At 51.1% G+C, this 19,069-nt stretch overlaps 1 protein-coding gene across 1 annotated transcript in view; it reads left to right on the top strand.

The window, feature by feature from the left end:
• LPCAT1 (lysophosphatidylcholine acyltransferase 1) overlaps positions 1–19,069 on the top strand; it is a 56,276-nt gene that overhangs the window by 17,790 nt on the left and 19,417 nt on the right. Inside the window, exons 2-5 of the mRNA XM_084781090.1 lie at positions 4,040–4,182; positions 10,152–10,366; positions 15,815–15,927; positions 16,255–16,315. Coding sequence (XP_084637216.1) covers positions 4,040–4,182; positions 10,152–10,366; positions 15,815–15,927; positions 16,255–16,315 — 532 coding nt within the window. The remainder of the gene's footprint in view (positions 1–4,039; positions 4,183–10,151; positions 10,367–15,814; positions 15,928–16,254; positions 16,316–19,069) is intronic.

Raw genomic sequence — 19,069 nt, 5'->3', positions numbered from 1 at the left:
GTTCATCCAGACTGTCTCCCAGGGCTGTGGTGGACTGTGTGTATACCAATGCCTGTTCATCCAGACTGTCTCCTCTGGGGCTGTGGTGGATGTGTGTGTACCAATGCCTGTTCATCCAGACTGTCTCCTCTGGAGCTGTGGTGGATGTGTGTGTACCAATGCCTGTTCATCCAGACTGTCTCCTCTGGGGCTGTGGTGGACTGTGCGTGTACCAATGCCTGCTCAACCAGACTGTGACCTCTGGGGCTGTGGTGGATGTGTGTGTGTACCAATGCCTGCTCATCCAGACTGTCTCCTCTGGAGCTGTGGTGGATGTGTGTGTGTACCAATGCCTGCTCATCCAGACTGTCTCCTCTGGGGCTGTGGTGGATGTGTGTGTACCAATGCCTGCTCATCCAGACTGTCTCCCAGGGCTGTGGTGGACTGTGTGTGTACCAATGCCTGTTCATCCAGACTGTCCCCTGGGGCTGTGGTGGACTGTGTGTGTACCAATGCCTGCTCATCCAGACTGTCTCCTCTGGGGCTGTGGTGGACTGTGTGTGTACCAATGCCTGTTCATCCAGACTGTCTCCTCTGGAGCTGTGGTGGACTGTGTGTGTACCAATGCCTGTTCATCCAGACTGTCTCCTCTGGGGCTGTGGTGGATGTGTGTGTACCAATGCCTGTTCATCCAGACTGTCTCCTCTGGGGCTGTGGTGGATGTGTGTGTACCAATGTCTGTTCATCCAGACTGTCTCCTCTGGGGCTGTGGTGGATGTGTGTGTACCAATGCCTGTTCATCCAGACTGTCTCCTCTGGGGCTGTGGTGGATGTGTGTGTACCAATGTCTGTTCATCCAGACTGTCTCCTCTGGAGCTGTGGTGGACTGTGTGTGTACCAATGCCTGCTCATCCAGACTGTCTCCTCTGGGACTGTGGTGGATGTGTGTGTACCAATGCCTGTTCATCCAGACTGTCTCCTCTGGGGCTGTGGTGGATGTGTGTGTACCAATGCCTGCTCATCCAGACTGTCTCCTCTGGGGCTGTGGTGGATGTGTGTGTACCAATGCCTGTTCATCCAGACTGTCTCCCAGGGCTGTGGTGGACTGTGTGTATACCAATGCCTGTTCATCCAGACTGTCTCCTCTGGGGCTGTGGTGGATGTGTGTGTACCAATGCCTGTTCATCCAGACTGTCTCCCAGGGCTGTGGTGGACTGTGTGTATACCAATGCCTGTTCATCCAGACTGTCTCCTCTGGGGCTGTGGTGGATGTGTGTGTACCAATGCCTGCTCATCCAGACTGCATCTCGCTCTTAATGGGTTGGTTTGTTATAATCAACGTTCAGAGGGCAATTTAGGTTAACACAGCCTCAAGCCAATGTAATCCCTTACTGAGTTGTGGTATAATTCCTTCTGGCTCACAGGCAAGATGCCCACATGATTTGCTTGGCCTGGCACCTTTGAGAGTGATGTGGCTCTTTATAGTGAATGAGGTCTCCACTGTACGCAGCTGCTCTTAAGAAACCTGGGCTTCGGGTCCCAGCATCAGTGGCGCCCTACACCTTCTGTGTCCATGGAATTTTCACAGAGGTGCAACCCTGAGCCCCACCTTGTCACCTGGGAGCATGGCTGAGCCTTTTTTTCCATGTCTCTCCCCTCTCTCATCTGTCTCATCAGTTCTAGGCTGCCCGCTCATTGGCTAGGTCTTCCTTGGCCAGATCCTGGTATCTGGAATCTATTCTGCCACGCGCTACGTCACTTTCTCTGGTGGACAGCCATACTGAGTGTATTCTTGGTAAAATTGGCCCTGGAGACCTGATATACGTGTTTCAAGTTGGCATCTAGTGTGGCGCTGGGCCTCATAGGTGTGCAGAGTGGACTCCTGCCTTCCTCCCAGAATCCCTCTGGCACCCTGTGCTCTTGATGTAGACAGAGCTCTTGGTTCCATAAGCGACAGCAAGAAAGGGTGCCTTGTAGGCTTCGGTAGAGGCAGGCTCTGCCCTGGCGATGGCCACCCACACCTGGAAGGCAGGGCATCTAGAACATTGGCACACATCCTGCTGCCCTTCAGTCTAGCCTGATTTTCTAAGGCTGACTCTTGTGGCTAGCTAAGCCTAGAGCTTAGCTACTCTGGTGTCATAACTTCCTGGCTGGCGGGTTCCCTTTGTAGTGGCTCAGAAACATTGGCCTCTCCTATGGCCTGTGGTCCCCTAGTCTTGTTAGACCAGTTTGCACCAAGGTGGGCAACTGATGAAGTAGAGACCAGTTGGCTATGCCGAGCGCTCCTGAAGATGGTAGCCTGTGGAAGTGTCGGATGTGCAGAAGGTACAGTAGCAGGTTCTAGAAGGGCTGTGGCAGGCCCCTTCAGTCCTGCCTTGCCTAGGGGAGGGTTCTCTGCTCCCTGGGGGTAACAGACAGAAGCTGGAAGGCGAGCACTGAGTGAAGATAGAGGCAGTGCAAGCACCTGAGGCCTGATGACCCTCCACAGCATGCTGTACTCCCGGGCTCCAGGACCCACCCCCACACTGCAGTGCTTCAGAGGACCGTCCATTCCCCTCCCCCATGCAGCAGACCGATGCAGAGGGTTTCCTTCCTAGCTCACATCGCCCTAGATGCTGAGCAGCGACGCTGCAGAGGCTCCCTCCTCGACTCTCAATTTGGCATTGTCAGGAAGCTTGCCAAGGATTCTAGGAAAACTCCTCGTGGAGAATAAACAAGATTAACCAGGGAGGGGGGCGTGGAAACATGGGCTGCAAAGCTGGGATCCTAGAAATTTGGAAGCTGCAACCAGCTAGCCGGAGATAGGGTCGGTGGGAGGTGGCAGCCTCAGCAGTGTAGGGCCAGCGGGGTGTGATAAGTGTCTCACCTGGAAATTAATGAAGAGCTGATCCAGATCAGTCACCAGCAAGTCCAGCACCCCTAGCACAAGCCCAGTAGTACAAGAAAGAATCTGACATTACAGGAACCCTTGTCCCAAGAGAGAGAGGCAAGAGGGGTGATTGGTGGTGCCCTTACCTCCAGAGACATCTGGACAGCACACTGCAGGCTTCTGTGGGACAGAGGAGGTTGTCACCAGACGCAAGATGCTGTATGTCATTATGGCTCCAGTGAGTGAATTAGGTATTGGAGTAGATATTGGTACCCGGATGTGCCCCGTCCTCAGGCCATGTGCAACTGTTTGGCCTTTAAAAGGTGTGAGTGTGGATTGATCATGCTCAGTGTCGAATCCACGCTGATTTCTATAGCTGTGGAAAAAAAAAGTCTTCCATCAATGCAGCCTTCAGATCTGCCCCTCCTCAGAGCCACAGGCAACCACCTGGTCCTGTAGCCTCCTGCTGCCCTGAAATGAGCACTGGTTAGTGAGCCGTGCCTCCCTTGGGCACTGGCCCTCCGTCCAACCCAGCCAAGGCTGGAAAGCTGCCCTGATTTCTCTGCTGTGTGGTCCGAGGGACTGCATGTACTGTCTCTAGTCACACCAGTAGTGTGTGCATGTGCACGTACGTGACGAGGCCAGAGATCAACCACAGCTGTGGCCCCACATTTGAGACAGGGTATCTTACTGGTCTGGAACTCACCAAGTAGGCTAGCTGGCCAGTGAGCCCCAAGGTCCCTGTAATCCCTAGAGCTGGGATTTCAAGTTTGGGCTACCACACCTCGTTTTTCATCTGTGTTCTGGAGTTGAATTCAGGTCTTCAGCTCGTTACTCTAGTACTTTACAGACTATCTCCCCAAACCACCGTAATGACTTTAGGGTCGGGTAGGAGGGTACCATGATGTGTCGAGCAAGGTGTGGGGGCCTGGCTCCAGCTTTGGGTACCAGGTCCTCTGCTTGGATGTGTGGTCTGAGTCTGAGCAGAGCTGAGTGTGTCATTCGAGCTCTGCCGTGTTGTTTCCAAAATGTCCTTGAGTGTCTTTAGTCAGGAGTGGAGGATGGAAGCCACGGTGATGGCAGTGAATTGGCAAGCTGAGACCTGGCACTGCGGGACCCCAGGGTGCAAGCAGCTCCACCGTGTTCTCAAATGGGAGTGCTTTAAAAAAAAAATAACACCTGTCTTCCCAGGTGGCTTTCATGACGTTGACACTGTTCCCCGTTCGGCTCCTGTTCGCTGCTTTCATGATGCTGCTGGCCTGGCCCTTTGCCCTCGTGGCCTCCCTGGGACCTCCTGACAAGGAGCCAGAGCAGCCCCTGGCCTTATGGAGGAGGTAAGTAGCTCTGTTGGCTGGCAGTCTGCATGGGGTGTGTGTGTGTGTGTGTGTGTGTGTGTGTGTGTGTGTGTGTGTGTGTGTGTGTGTGTGTGTGTTTTCATGGTCTACGTTTCCACATTTGCTGTCACAATGTCACTGCTCACTCAGTATGGACCTGTCTCTCCCTTTCTAAGCCTACTTTACTGTACTAGTTCTCCAGGCACCAGTGCTTGCTGCTTCCTTTGAAACTAGCCTGGCCCTGCCGGTCCATCGCTCTGGTCTTAAGGCTTTGTCTTCAGGGTTCTATGGGTCATGTAGCTGTACCCATGTCCCAGAGCACAGAGATCCCCCACCACCATGGCCTGTTGTGTTCCAGAACCTGCTCTGTCTCTTGATGGCCTAAGACTAAAAGCGGACCTCCCAAGCCATCTTCAGCCAGCTCTGGATCTCCTGGTAGAAGTTGGGGAACACACTCTGCTTGGGCCCGAAGTGGACAGCTCCTAGGCTGAGTTGGCCCAGCACCACAGTGACACAAGTTCCTGCATCAGCTGCCACAGTGTGGGTGCTATTGGGCTGGGAAAGGAGCACATCTCCCAGATATATTTAAGGCAGTTTCAAGGGGAACACTTTCTGAGCAGCACATCACAGTTGACACGCCCAGCCCACCTGCAGTCACTACAGGTAGACACGCCTGCACCAAGTCCAGTGATTTGACACGTTAGCCCACTTTCTGGCCAGACTTGACAAAGCTGAAGCTCTGGCTGCCACTGGCTGGGGCCAGACAGTCCTACCCTTGTAGGCTTCACCTTTTTCAAACCTACTTTATTTGGGGTTTCTTTAAATGCTTATACCTCCCTTCCAACCCACCTACCCTAGATAGGAGAGAAAGGAAATTTATGGGAACAGAGAAGTAGACCTTGTTTAATTCAGTTCCTGGGAGCAATTCCCCTGGCGTAGTCGGCAGGATTTCAGCAGGCCAGCAATTCCACCAAAGTTGCTGCTGGTACATGGAACAGCAGCCAGAGCCCAGAGCCTCGAAGCATTCTCTGGAGCTATCCTCTCTATGAGCATCTTGAAGTGGAGCAGTCAACAGCCATACAGTACCAAGACCCAAAAACAAAAAACAAAAAAACCCTCAACCTCCTGTTGTGAGCATATATACATATCTCCCTTCAGAGTTTGTACTAGGATGTTTGGCAAAAACCAAGACCGCCCACCCCCCACCTTCCCCCCCCCACCCCCGCCCCATGAAGTGGTTCACCTTCTAAGTGAATAAACATCACCTGTTCTCTCAGAAGTCTGTTCCCCATCTCACACTTGGGATCAAAACAAAAACATGTTTACATCCACTACATACCCTAGTGAGGACCTTGAGGCAGCCCATGCCTCCTAAGTGGTGAGCACTGTCACTGCAGGCCAAGTCTCTCTCAGATCCAAACTGCCCCCTGCCTTTAAGTGTTGGGTGTGAATGAACCTCAGCTCTCTGAAGATGGGTGTGTGGGGAACACAGCCAAAGTGAAGCTCCGTTAAACCACCCTCGGGTGTCAAGATGCCAGAGGCACTTGGTTTTTTGTGTCTTTCCACCTGTGACAGGTATCTTAGCCAGAGCTCCAGGAAGAGTACTCTGCTGTTACCTCTGGAGCAGCTCCCACCCGCTCAGAAAGACAAACACACCCTTGCTGGAGGTGCTAACAGAAAGGCCTGCAGGCCAGATCTGGCTGCCGTGCAAATAGCTTTTCCTGGAACACGGCCAGTCCTGGGGTACTTTCACAGAAAGATGAGTTGGGTGGGTGTTGAGGGTTTCTGAGAGCCCAAAGCCTAAACCACCTGCTGCTCCCTGAGCTGAGTGTTATCCCAAACCTTCCAGATGTTCTCTTCTTGTGAGGATGCATAGGATGTGTGTTCAGGAGACAGGCAAGAGGGGACCTCAACAACTAGACTCAGCTTTCTGGATGTCAGACCTGAAGGTCTGTGAGCACCCAGTGTGGGTGTGAGTAAGGCTGCTCGCCTGTGAAGTTTGCTTACCCGCAGTTCTTCATTTGTCTGAGATTTTCTTCATCTTCTGTGAATAGCATGCTGTGTTGTGACATGTTTCGAAAAGGTTAAAAACAAACAAACAAAAAACCTTCACATATGAGTCTAGTATGAAATATAACCTAGCATATCAAGTCTATCCTCGTTTTGAGCTTGCTGAGTACAGAAGATCTGCTGGGACGCAGATTTGGGTGGACTTAAAGGTACCTGGGTAACAGGTGTCAGCTCCTGGCAGTCAGGACCTAAGGACGCTTTGTCACCGTTGCGCTGCATGCTGCCTGCCTGGTATCACAAGGGCCTACTCACCTCTTTCTCTTTCTCATCCCAACTCAGAGTCCCTGAGCAGCAAGGACCATCTTAAAAGTGGGTGACTTGGGCTGTACTCCTGCCTGCCCCCCATCCTCCTGTAGTCTCTTGGGGTTCACCTGTGTGCTCACACACTGGGCTTCAGCAAGCTACAGAGGCCACAGCAGACTATTTTTTTAACAGCTCTGTTCCTGTGTGTCCAACTGTCTCAGTCTGCTCACAACAGCTTCAGTGCACAAATGTGATGCAAGTGCTGGCTCCGTGTGCAGTGTGTGAGAGGCTGACAATTCTCATGGTCACAGTTTCCCTTGAGCTTTGTATGTCCTTGTCTGCTCAGGGCACATGTCTTTCTGTATGAGAGAGGATGTGCTTATGTGTGGGTTTGCATGTGGATAAGGGTGCATGTATGTAGGCGAGTGTGTATATGAAGCAGGTACATATATGAATGTGCACACATGAGATTATAAATGTGTGCGTGCCTGTTGGAGTGCATATAGATGAGAATATGGATGTGCTTGTAGGTGTTGAAACACGTATGTGTTGTGTATGTGTCGGTGTATGTACATGTATGAATGTACATAGGTAAAAGTATGTGTGTGCACCTATTAGAGTGCATGTGTGTATGAAGATGAGGTGTTAGAGTAGGTATGTATGTACCCGCATACATAGATAAGTGTGCTGGACTGTGAACATGCATGAATTTACCAATGTACTATACATGTGTATGCAGGTAAGAGTATGCAGGTGTATACATATTGAAATGTGCATATGTGTTGAGTGTACATGTGTGTGCATGTTGAGTATATTTGTAGGGCTGCATGTACACATGCATGTGTATACAGATGAGAATGATTGCATATACAGGTTGGAGTATATGTAGGTGAGTATATGTACATATGTTGACGGTGTCGTATGTACAGTGCACGGGTGTATACTGGATCTGCATGTACAGTCCTGTGTCCCATGAAGCCCTAGACACCTTCATTCATTATCTATGGGAACTCAGTGGCTTTGTGGCCCTGGGCTCTGATGGGTGCTTTTGACTCCTGAAAAGAGACATAGTAATAAGAAGCCTTAGTTAAAGTGGCACAGAATTAGGAGAAAGCGAGGTTTAAAATAACTGGCTGCAGAGTAGTCAAGGTTCTGCCGAGTGACAACAACAGATCCATGCAGACTCATGCTACGTTTGTGAAGCAGAGCTGTTGTGAACAGATTGATGTTAAAGATTTTTTTTTTCCCCCGAATGAAGTTGGTAGCATTCAGACACTCCTAAAAATCTCAGGCTTTCAATGAATGACACAGTTTTTTTTAAAGAGGCTTATTTTAAGTTACTTTCAAAATATGTGTCATAAAAAAATCATACTACTGCCTTTGGGTAGTACTGGCCCTGGACTGGCTTCTCCACCCACCAGAGCAAGTCCCGGGGGTCGGGGTTGGGGACCAGGTTAGCAGCAGTCAGTCAGCGTCCTTCAGTTATTGGTCCTCGGCCCACAGGCAGCCTGAGAAGGGCTTGTTCCTGAGGTTTATAGGACGCTGCGTCCCCCAGCCGTGAGATTGAAGGACTGAGTATCCTGCCCAGGACCCTCAGGGAGGAGCCCCCACTCCTGAGTGACTTCCTGTCTGCAGCAGCATAGCCACACCCTATGATTTAGAGTTTTAAATTACACATTCCTCATTTTGCATTTGGCCTTTGGTTTTGGGGGGTTTTTTTTCTCTTGCAGTTTCAACATCTCCTTTTTCTTGTGTGTGTCAGAAAGAGTCTCAAAAGCCCCTAATTCAACCTCAGTTCCCCAAGCCCTGTGGTCAGGCCGGGCTGTGGAGTGGTGCTTGCTTCCTGGGGCATCCGGGTGAACCACTGTCTGAAATACCTGTGGGACCTCTCAGCCTGATCTGTCTCTGAGCCTGATCGTTGTTACCTCCTTGGTTTTTGTTGTTGTTGTTGTTGTTGCTGTTGATGATGATATTGTTGTTGATGATGATGATATTGTTGCTGCTGTTGTTGTTGTTGTTGTTGTTGTTGTTGTTGTTGTTGTTGTTGAAGTCTTTCTGGGGCATCAGGTTCTCTTCCCAAAGATGATTTGCAAGAGGATCTGGGACGTGATGAAGTGCTGACAACCAGCTTGCTTTCCTCTCTGCCTGGCTTTCTGGTTGGCCAAAGTGCAGCATGCATGTCCTTCATCTAAAGGGTGCAGGTCTACTGTCTTGGGATGCATGCACCTTTGTGTGGGGACCAGCTGCTTCTCTTCAGACTCTTCTCTTCATCCTGTGGCCAGAGTCCCAGGTCTTCTTCTGCACTGAGCAGCTGTTTAGCTCGTATTTCACCCCCTCCCGCCTTCCCCTTGATGTTGCTGGAGCTTTCTTTGCTGGCCTTTCTGTAAGGCTTGACCTCTGACCTTGCCCAGAGCTCACTGTCCCCCTGCCTCTGGGAAAGTGCCAGCAGGATGTAGGGTCTTCGAGCCTGGAGGTTGATGGTGTTTACTTCCCAGCTCCTCTTTCCCTCTTGCTCTCCGAGGACCCTGTTTTAGCATAGCCCTTCCCAGAGCCTCACTTGCCCAAGGTCTGCAGCTTCCTCTTCCCCATCAGAGTCCACCGAGAAGTGTCCAGCTGACATTGAGAGATGCATACCCGGGTCTCACACCATCCCTAGAAATAGAACCTTGAACCTGCTCCCCAGTGTCTCGTTGTAACTACCGCAGCTGCTTACCCTCCAAGTAAGCAAAGGTCTTTCTAAGGTGACTCCTGGGGGTGGGGGCAGACTCTATACCAACAGTGATTGGCCACTGCTTAGATCTGTGAGGGCTTCTCTCACAGAACCTCCAGAGGAGTTAGCACTTCAGGCAAAATCAAGGAACAAGATTTTGAGCGTGTGTGTGTGTGTGTGTGTGTGTGTGTGTGTGTATGTGTGTGTGTGTATTGGTTGTCTGTGTGTGTGTGTGTGTGTGTGTGTCTGTCATCTGGCCAGCCACAGCCAGTGAGACCTGGTTCATTCTGCAGCAAGCCTCCTCTGGGTACCAAGCTCCGCCCAGGACTATTCGTACCGCATGTCACTGCAGGTGTGTGTGTGCTGAAAGGTGTCTTAGTGGTGACTGAAGTATAGCTTGTTAAGGGTGAGTAGAATGAGTTCTTATGTGCTTTAAAAGGATGCCATAGGAAACAGGTGGATGGTCTAGACCAGTTTTTTTTTTCCTCTTCTACAGTCGTGTCCATCTAGGTCCTTCCAAATGCTGAATGTGTTGATTCGTGTGGTCAGGCTCCAAGGCAGTGTGCCCCATGGGAAGGAGGTCTGGAAGGTTCCCCAGGACACTGCCCTTGCTCTCAGCTGATTCACTTCTGATGGGTGTTGAACATGCTTTGTCTGCCCATGCACGGCCAAGTGCTAACATGAGCGGCTCATATCTAAAGCGTGAATGTCTTTGACCTTGTCATGTGGCCTTCTGTCAAGGCTACCATGTGGTGGACACTTGTCTGTCGTATGAGGTGGGAGACATTGGCCACGGGTGCCCCAGAATCGGGCACAGCAGCTCTCCCTCTTAGGGTAGCTGCTGCAGTAGCCTTCAGCTCCTTCTAACACTGCCAAGGCCCCAGCACCATTTTCCCATGCCCTCCCCGCGTAATGGCGGGAACTCAGTGTTGCATATTTCTTACAGGGTCGTGGACTTCCTGCTCAAGGCCATCATGCGCACCATGTGGTTTGCCGGTGGCTTTCACCGTGTGGCTGTGAAGGGGCGGCAGGCCCTGCCTACTGAGGCTGCGATCCTCACACTGGCGCCCCATTCCTCCTACTTTGATGCCATCCCTGTCACCATGACCATGTCCTCAATTGTGATGAAGGCGGAGAGCAGAGACATCCCAATCTGGGGAAGTGAGTGAGCTCCTGGGAGTGGGCAAGGCTGTGGGAGTGGGCGGGGCTGTGGGAGTGGGCGTGGCTGTGGGAGTGGGCGGGGCTGTGGGAGTGGGTGAGGCTGTGGGAGTGGGCGGGGCTGTGGGAGTGGGCGACGCTGTGGGAGTGGGCGAGGCTGTGGGAGTGGGCGAGGCTGTGGGAGTGGGCGAGCCCCCTTGGGACCAGGTGAGACTGCAGGGGTGGGTGAGACACCTTGCCACTGACAACAGGCCCTGGCTCCGGGGCTCTTGTTTTTTATCACTGCTTCCCCTGTAGCATGAGCTCTTTGTATTTATCAGCACATATATACTCCTCCCATCCTGGCATGTGCAGAGATGCGTGTCTGAGGTATGTCTTACAAGCAGGCATTTTCTGTATCACAGTACAGTACAGGGTCCCTTGAGCTGCTAGGCGGCCTGCTCCTAAGCACCGGTGTCTCCCGGACCAGGAACAGCAGTGACTCGGGCCTCTGATCGGATCACATAACCTGAGTACCTTGATGCAGCACAAGGTCTTTCTGCCACATACTAGGAACCACAAGTCCAGGGTTACAGTGTGTGCCAGGGGGATTCCCTCCATAGGCTACACAGGAGATGGTCCTGCCTGTCTGGTCACATGGCCAGCCTTCCTCTGTCCCTCATCTATGTGTATCCTAGCTAAGAACAATGTCAGTGGATAATCCAAGATGACCTCATTTCAAGATCCAGTTTCATCTGCATAGACTTTTTGCTCACAGTCCGAGGGTAGAGAAATGTGGAGAACACAGCATTGACACTCAGCTTCTTCTCGCACCCTCGCTGGCTTCCTTCATGGGTCCCAGGCATCTAGTAGATGGTGTGCAGGTTTCCTGAGACGAGGCTCAGTGCTTCGGTGTCAGACGGTGGAGGTGATTACTGGGTACTGTGGTGACTGTGGTAACTGTGGTGTCCTACAAGATCAGTGGGAGGAAGAGAGTTCAACCTGAGACTGTTAGAAAACCCACAGCTCTGTGCCCACAGCATGGTGAACGAATACCTGCCGGGTCAATGGCGAGAAGGGAGACAGGCTTGGCAGAAAGGCTCTGCCATGTTCCGCAGCCCTGCTCTGGGGTCTGAGCATTCTGCCTGTGTGCGAATATTCTGGGGGTAAATCTGTGGCTCTGTGGGTCTCATGACCATAGCCCTCAGCAGCCTCACCTGCACTACAGAGCACAGGCTTGTATCTTCCAGGCTTTGTGGGCCCTGGCAGTGTCACTTGAAAACAGAGGCGCCTCTTGGTGTCTTAGTTAAGGTTGCTAATGTTGTGATAAAACACCGTGACCGAAAGCAGCTTGGGGAAGAAAGGCTTTATTTCAGCTTGCAGATACACATCACTACCTGTCGCAGGAGTGCTGCTTACTGGCTACGTCTTCATTTCTTGCCCCGCCTGCTTTTTTATATACCCCAGAACCACCTGCCCATGGGGTGGCACCACTCAAAATGGGTTGGGCCTTCCCACATCAAGTAAGCTTGCCCAGAGGCCAATCTAGTGGTGGCGTTTTTATTTTATGTGCATTGGTGTTTGGCCTGCATGTATGTCTGAGTGAGATCTCCTGGAACTGGAGTTACAGACAGGTGTGAGCTGCCATGTGGGTGCTGGGAATTGAACCCGGGTCCTCTGGAAGAGCAGCCATTGCTCTTAACCACTGAGCCAACTGTTCAGCCCCAGGTGGTGGCGTTTTCTATGCTGAGATTCCCTCCCCCCAAATGACGCGAACATGTATCAAGTGGTCATAAAGATAGCCAGTATACCTGCTATCCTGATCTCTCTGTCCACACCAGGCTCCTGTTCTTTGGCATTCAGAGAGGCCTCTGAAATCGTGAGGTAAATTTGCCTGGGAGATACACAGAAGAAAGGACTTGGCCATCACTCCAGGCTTCCCAGCCCTTCCCAGCTGCATCTCCTAGACTAACCCACAGAAACAGCCTGCGGGCACTTCGCCGGATCATGAGGAAATGTTTCTCACTCTAAGGGCGCTGGGTTTTCCGGGTGTGCCTACAATAAGGGCCTTCTGTCCTCACTTTCATCTCTTCCTTTACTGTTAAGCAGACACACTCCCCACTGCCTATGGAAACACTAAGGAACTGGCTCGTGGCCATAGGGAAGGCTGGAACCTAGGCAGAGGGCAGGCAAGGTCCCCAGCCCTGGACCAACACAGATATCCCTTCCCCCAACACACACGTGACTTTTCAGAGGCATCTGGCTATGGCTAGGTCCACTGCAAACATGGCCTCCATGGCCTATGTGCTCACCACCCGGAAGATGGGGTCCTGCCCGCCCGTGGGAATTGTGAGTCTTACCTATGGGTTCAGGTACCACTGTGATCAATATCCTGTTTGGGCTTTGCTAGTGATTTGCTGTTTGTACAGAGCACTAGATGGGAGTGTCTCATCTCTCAAACATTTGTCTCAGTCCCCTGATCTAGATGGCCAGGGCCTTGCAGAGAGGGCAGCAAGAAGGCAGACGGGGGGGGGGGGGGGTGCTGTATACTCAAGAGTGGTACAGCAGACCCTGTAGACAGAAATGAGCTGGCCAGAGCAAGGGCATCAGTTATGAAACAGCTCTGAGCAAGCAAGGCCGCTCCCCTTCTTGATGAGACTCCTTGGGTCCTTGTGTTGTTTGAGTCATAGGCTGTAGGTTTATTGGTCTGACTGTCCAAATAAAGGGCGATACTCCACAGGCCTGGGAAGTTGAATTGAATTCCAAGAGTTTTTTGGTATCTAGGTGGGCTTGTAGTTGGGAGATGTGCAGTCCACCTTGATAACCCTGAAAGAGGTCACAGAGTCTAAATGTCACCGTATGTGTCCCCCGGCAAGACACCAGGCCTATTGGTTTTCACAGAGATGTTATCACTGTGCACATGTTCTTCCTGTAGTCTGTGCATTTCCTGGTCACTTACAGACCACAGACCCGAGAGTGAGGGCTGGTGGCAAGTTTGTTCAAAATGTTCCATTATGCAGACACAATGGTGTGTGCCCGTCGTCCAGCCAAGAGGGTCACTGGATCCCTGACTTGGGCATCAATACCTTGTCTCTAGAGGGAGAGGAATACTGATTTGTCCAAATGTAGCTCATCTCAGTTGGTTCCTTACCCAGCTACCTTTAAAGGCACTGTGCCAGATGAGGTGCTCTCCTGGGCACGCAGTTAAGGGTCGTCTTCACCCCCTTGAGAACCCAGGATGTATTCTGGTTCCTGTCTCAGAGCAGGCTCACATAGGCAATGGCTCGTTCCAACTTCCAGCCCCTCTTTGGGATCTTGTGACAGACAGGTCCTAACTGTTGATGAGAGGAATGTTAAAAATACCTGAAGTGTTTTCATCTTTAGGTCTGTCAGTGCCAGGAGTGTAACTGGCTTCATAGCTTCTTCTGTCTCTCCGTTGTCAGTCTTGTGTGACTCAACTTTGATTATGTGTCTGTCTTAGGGGTGTTTTTCCCCCTAGGATAAAACCCCATAGCCAAAAGCAACTTGGGGGAGAAAAGCTTCATTTCAGCTTGCACTCCAGGTCACAGCCCATCACTGAGGGAAGTCAGGGCAGGGATCTGGAGGCAGCACCTGAATAGAAGCCTTGGAGGAGTGCTGCTTACTGGCTTGCTCAGTCTCTCAGGTGGAAGGCACATAGACTGTGAAGGCCATGCTTGCTTTGTTATACAACCCAGCGGTGTGTCTTTGACCATGGTCCAGGCCCTCTCACATCAGTCATTAATCAAGAAGATGCCTTACAGCCTTTCCTGTAGGCGGTCTTGGGGAGTCACTTTCTCAGTTAAGATTCCTTCTTCCCAGATAAGTAGTTTGTGTCAAATTGGCAAAACCAACCAGCCTGGGACCCTTTCATTCAGTGAACCAGCCACGTGATGTTTGGAAGTAAAATACTGAGGGATGCTTCACTAAAGGACCAGCAGGCATCTTCCACTACCTCAGTCAGTTTCTTTTCTTGACTGTGTCTGTGACAGACACAGAAAGCCTCTGTACTCAGCCACACGAAACACAGTAGACAGCGAGACCAGGGAAGCCCCAGTGCCTCTGGGAAGATCCGGTGTTGTAAGGCAGAGTAGACAAGGTCAGGATTGTGACATAGCCTCACAGCACCCTGCCATTTCTCTTCCCTTTTACTATCTGGTCATTTTAGCAGCATCAGGAAGTTGACAGAAAAGGATGAAGTAATTGCTAGAGTGACAAAACAGCGAAGCGACTCAAGAACTAGAAAAACATGATCCCTCGCCCGTGTGTGTGTGTGTGTGTGTGTGTGTGTGTGTGTGTGTGTGTGTGTGTGTTTGGCTTTTAGAAGAGTTTTGAACACCCAGTAGGTTATTACAAGATCAGAGGGATTTTCTCTCTCCCTTCCTTTTTCTTTTCCTTTTTTTTTGTTTTACTTTATTTTATTTCTATGCTTTTTGGAAAGCCTCTTAGGGGAAAAAAAATCACAAAGTATCCTTTTCAAGTCTCAAAATGACTTCTAAAAAGAACCTACAGCTAAAGTGATCCTGGCACAGCAGCTGCAGACACAGTGTGCCGGGGCTGCGGCGGCCCTGGGCCCCCACTTCTTTTGTCTCAGAACACAGACGTACCTGAGGGCAATTCATATTAAAACCTTTTCAGGGTTTGGGGGTTTTTTTGTTTTTGTTTTGTTTTGTTTGTTTTGTTTTTTAGCACTGTCCTATCTTTGCATGGTCTTACATTTTGGTCAGTTGAGCCCTGTTAGCCATGGCAGAATGAGTGCCTTGAACCTAGACCAAATGAGGGGACACTGTGGGCAGCCCTCACTCCAAGGCTGGGTGTAATCTCTGGGCATTAAGAGTTTGTTCTCGCCACTCCGGAAGCCAGGAGTCCGAGAAGAGGGTGTTGGCAGCCAAGTGCATGGTGACAGCTGGCAGTCGTTGGTACTCTGTAGCTTGAAGGCACATCACATCCTTCCTCTCCATGTAACCTGTTCTCTTACGAGGACATCAGACATTGATTAGGGCCACACTAATTAGGGTGATATCATCTGAACTTGATTATCTGCAAATATCCTATCTCCAGTTAGGGTCACTTTCCCAGGTACCAGGAGTTAGGGCTTCCTCCCTGACTTTTAAGGATGCAAGCTTAGCCCACAGTGGGGCCCAGGAGTGTTGAATCTCCTTGTTCTGCTGACGGGGTGACAGCAGATCATCTGTGTTTCGGTGGCATTAGGTTTCCACTATGTGCTGTGCATCCTAGCTGATTGTCCCATGGACTCATTGCTCCTCCAGGGCACACAGGTTGTAGGGGTTCACTGGGAGGCCCCTCACTCTCCAGGCATCAGCATGGCCCTAGCATGGCCCTGGGAGGGAGGTGTCTTTGGGGTGTGCAGCTCACTATGGCCCCTGAGAGGCCTTTGTTTCAAGCCTGTAGTTGGAAGCTATGGATGCTGATACCCTGTCTGGACTCCTACAGCTCTGATAAGGTACATCCGGCCTGTGTTCGTGTCCCGGTCTGACCAGGACTCTCGAAGGAAGACAGTGGAGGAGATCAAGCGACGGGCGCAGTCAGATGGAAAGTGGCCTCAGGTAGAACCATCCTGCTTGCTTTAATGGGCTCTTCCAGAAGATGTGCACTTTGAGAAAGAGAGAAAACCACCCACATCCACACGCGCGCACGCACGCGCGCGCGCACACACACACACACACCTGTGCTCTTCAGGCAGGCCCACTGAGCCCACCCAGCCCCCTCAGTGGGTCACCTTCCCTTCAGGGCTCAGATTTGAAAGCCGTGTGAGCTGTGCTTCTCTACCACAGGCAGTTTTAGTTTGTTACGTGCTTCTGGGGGGACAGGAGTTTCCTTACTCTGTGGATTTAAGTACAATGATTTAATGCTATCTTTTTCCTATTTTTAAGATAATGATTTTTCCAGAAGGAACATGTACAAATAGGACCTGCCTCATTACCTTCAAGCCTGGTATGTAGTGTGTGTTTGTTTTGTTTTTATCTTCCTCAAAAAGAGGAAAGCGGGGAAGATACAAGTGAGGGGATAACAATCTGGATGTAATCTGAATAAATTATAATAAATTAATTTTTTTTAAATGATGAAACCAATCATGACTTTTTAAGTAATGTCATCTGCTGATAGTGGAAATATCTATTGTTGTTTTGTATGACAAGTTTTCAGAAGCATTTCTAGAAGTCGAGGGAAAGTCTAAGTGTTTGAGCCAAGAACTTTAGATAGTTTGCCGAAGGATGGGGAGATTGTGGTTACAGTGGCTGTCATGAGGTGGTGATGTTTGTCTGAGCTGAGGCCCTGACCAGTGAGGCCCGCATAGACCTGGCCCCTGGGATACAAGGTGCCCTGGGCCCTGGCAGTTCTCCCTGACTGTAGAGGTCTTCCAGCCTGTAGCTCGCTCTTCTGGTTTCAGAGCCACAGGAGAGCAGCACCCTCCCTCCATGGGCAGGAGCTGTGACCCATCAGTTTGAACACCTCATGGCATACCCCCAGCCTAGCACGGTGTGGTAGTGATGGCTGTACAGAGTCCACTCCTGACTTTCCGGTTGAAAGTTTTGTGTACCCTGGGACATGTAGCAGGTTTACCCCTTGATCCTGCCACCTCTTTTAGTGCTCTTAAGATGTGGGTGGGACTCAAACTCTCTGTGCACGGGGTATGCACACCAGCTCCCACAGACTGGGCGCAGCTGTCAGTGTTCTGCTCTGGGCTGCATCATCCTGACCTGTTTGGGAGCCTTTCCATTCTTTTTAGTGCTGGATGGTAAATTCCAGAATCTTCCACCTCCCCAGGCCACTCTCTGTTCTGCTCGCATACACATGGCTGAGCCCTCTCCTTCCTGGCACATAACAGTAGTGGCAACTTTCATGGGCAGAGAGAGATACAGTGCAAGAAAGGGAACTCTTATTCTCTCTTCAGTGTGTCCTGTTTGCTCTAAAATAGGCTGAGCAGCTAAGGCAGCATGTTGTGACCAACAGACCTAGCTGCAGGAAAGTCTATAGTCCTCCCCACCTGGACCCCTCACCCTGGGTATGGCCCATAAAGGCTCCCCACCCTTTTGTTTGAGACCTCAGTGGTGATACCAGGCCATGTCCCCAAGGCCACAGGAAGACTATAAATGAACTGTGAGGGAATTGTGGGGGGTGGGGGGAGGGTCTCCAGCCATGACAGGTAGCTGCGAGAGGACCATCCCTCTTCCTTAGTAATAGGTTTACCTGTCCTTGAAAAGAGCGCCTGAGGACTAGCTGCCGGCCTCACTTCACAGAGGCAGCTGGGCTTCCTGTTTGCAGCTGAAGGAATATAGGCGCAGAGGGCAGCGCACATTATGGGGGAAGAGGGAGACTGAATGCCACAGTTACCCATGAGGACTGGCTGTGGTGCCCAACTGTGGCTCACACCCTAGATACCTGGTGTTTATTCAGCCCTGGACCAGCGTCCAGCCAGCTACCACCTTCCATGACACATGTGAAGCCTCTGTGGTCTGAGCTCCTGTGTTCTAGAGTCTGGGGAGAGCCTTGGTCTCCTGAGGGTATCCCTGCTGCTGGCTGCTGCTTAGGGGGCCTGATGCCAACCCAGCACCTGTTTCTCCCACACTGTACTTGCCTTCATGGCCATGCGTATTCAGATGCACGCATTCACCCAAGCTCCGAGATTAGACATGGGAGGTTTGACGTAGTGGCTTTTAAAACAATTATGGCTTGGTTTTAACGATGTCATCATGACACATGTCAAGATGAAAGTGGCAGTGAACAAACACTGCAGTCAGACTAGTAAGTCATGACAGCCCTTGTGGTCTGTGGTTAGTCCACTGAGGTGATGGCCATGTTCACTAGCATGCAGGCCTGAAGATTCTGGAGCCCCAGAGCCGAGTATTGGGGATGGAGTATGAGCCAGGGTCTGTGCTGACCATGCCTGTGTCTGTGTTCACTGAAGTGCTAGCTCAGCCGTGTGATTCCAGCCCTACAAGACCAGGGGTAGGACTGAAGGTCAACCTTGTACCCGAGGCAAATGGAAAAGCAGTGGAGGCCACCTGTACGTCAGGTGCTAACACTAACAGACCGGATGACTCTACCTGGTATTGCTGAACCACAGAAGAGTCCATTTCCTGTCAGTTTCCTAAGGAAGGAAATGGACTCAGAGAAGCAGGAAGTTTGCCTTTGCTCATGTTTCTAAGGTTCATATGAGCTTCCTTAGCCATATAGCTGCAGAATGTACATCTACAGCTCAGGTCATTGGCTCTGACATGTCCTGACACTGGTCTGTGGCTTAGACCACTGTAGAAGAGCTGGGCTTAGAGGCAGAAACTCTTGGCGACCCCGTGTGCAGATTTTTCTAGAGGTGTACAGAAATCCTAAAGCAGGACCATCACCAAGGCCCTGAACTAGAAAGCAGAGGGATATCTGAAACAACCAGAGAACTTCCCTCTCAGACACACACACGCGCGCGCGCGCGCACACACACACACACACACACACACACACACACACACACTCCGGAATGGACACACAGTACTGATGGGCGTTGATTTCCATGAGTCTCTGGACTAGTCCAGAAGAACACACACCCCCTCAGATGTCCATCGCTCAGTATGGGGTGCTCCTGACACCTCGGTTTTCAGAGGTTTGGGCCTTCAAACAGCCTTATTTAAGTAGATCAGAACTTCATAAGCCAGGCTTGTCAGCTCATCAGTATATTGACAGTAGAAGTGACTGGCA

This window comes from Acomys minous (genome assembly GCF_964271855.1).
Source record: "Acomys minous genome assembly, chromosome: 5".
NCBI lineage: Eukaryota > Metazoa > Chordata > Mammalia > Rodentia > Muridae > Acomys > Acomys minous.
Note: the sequence above shows the minus strand (reverse complement) of the source record. Positions and strands in the feature narration are given on the sequence as shown.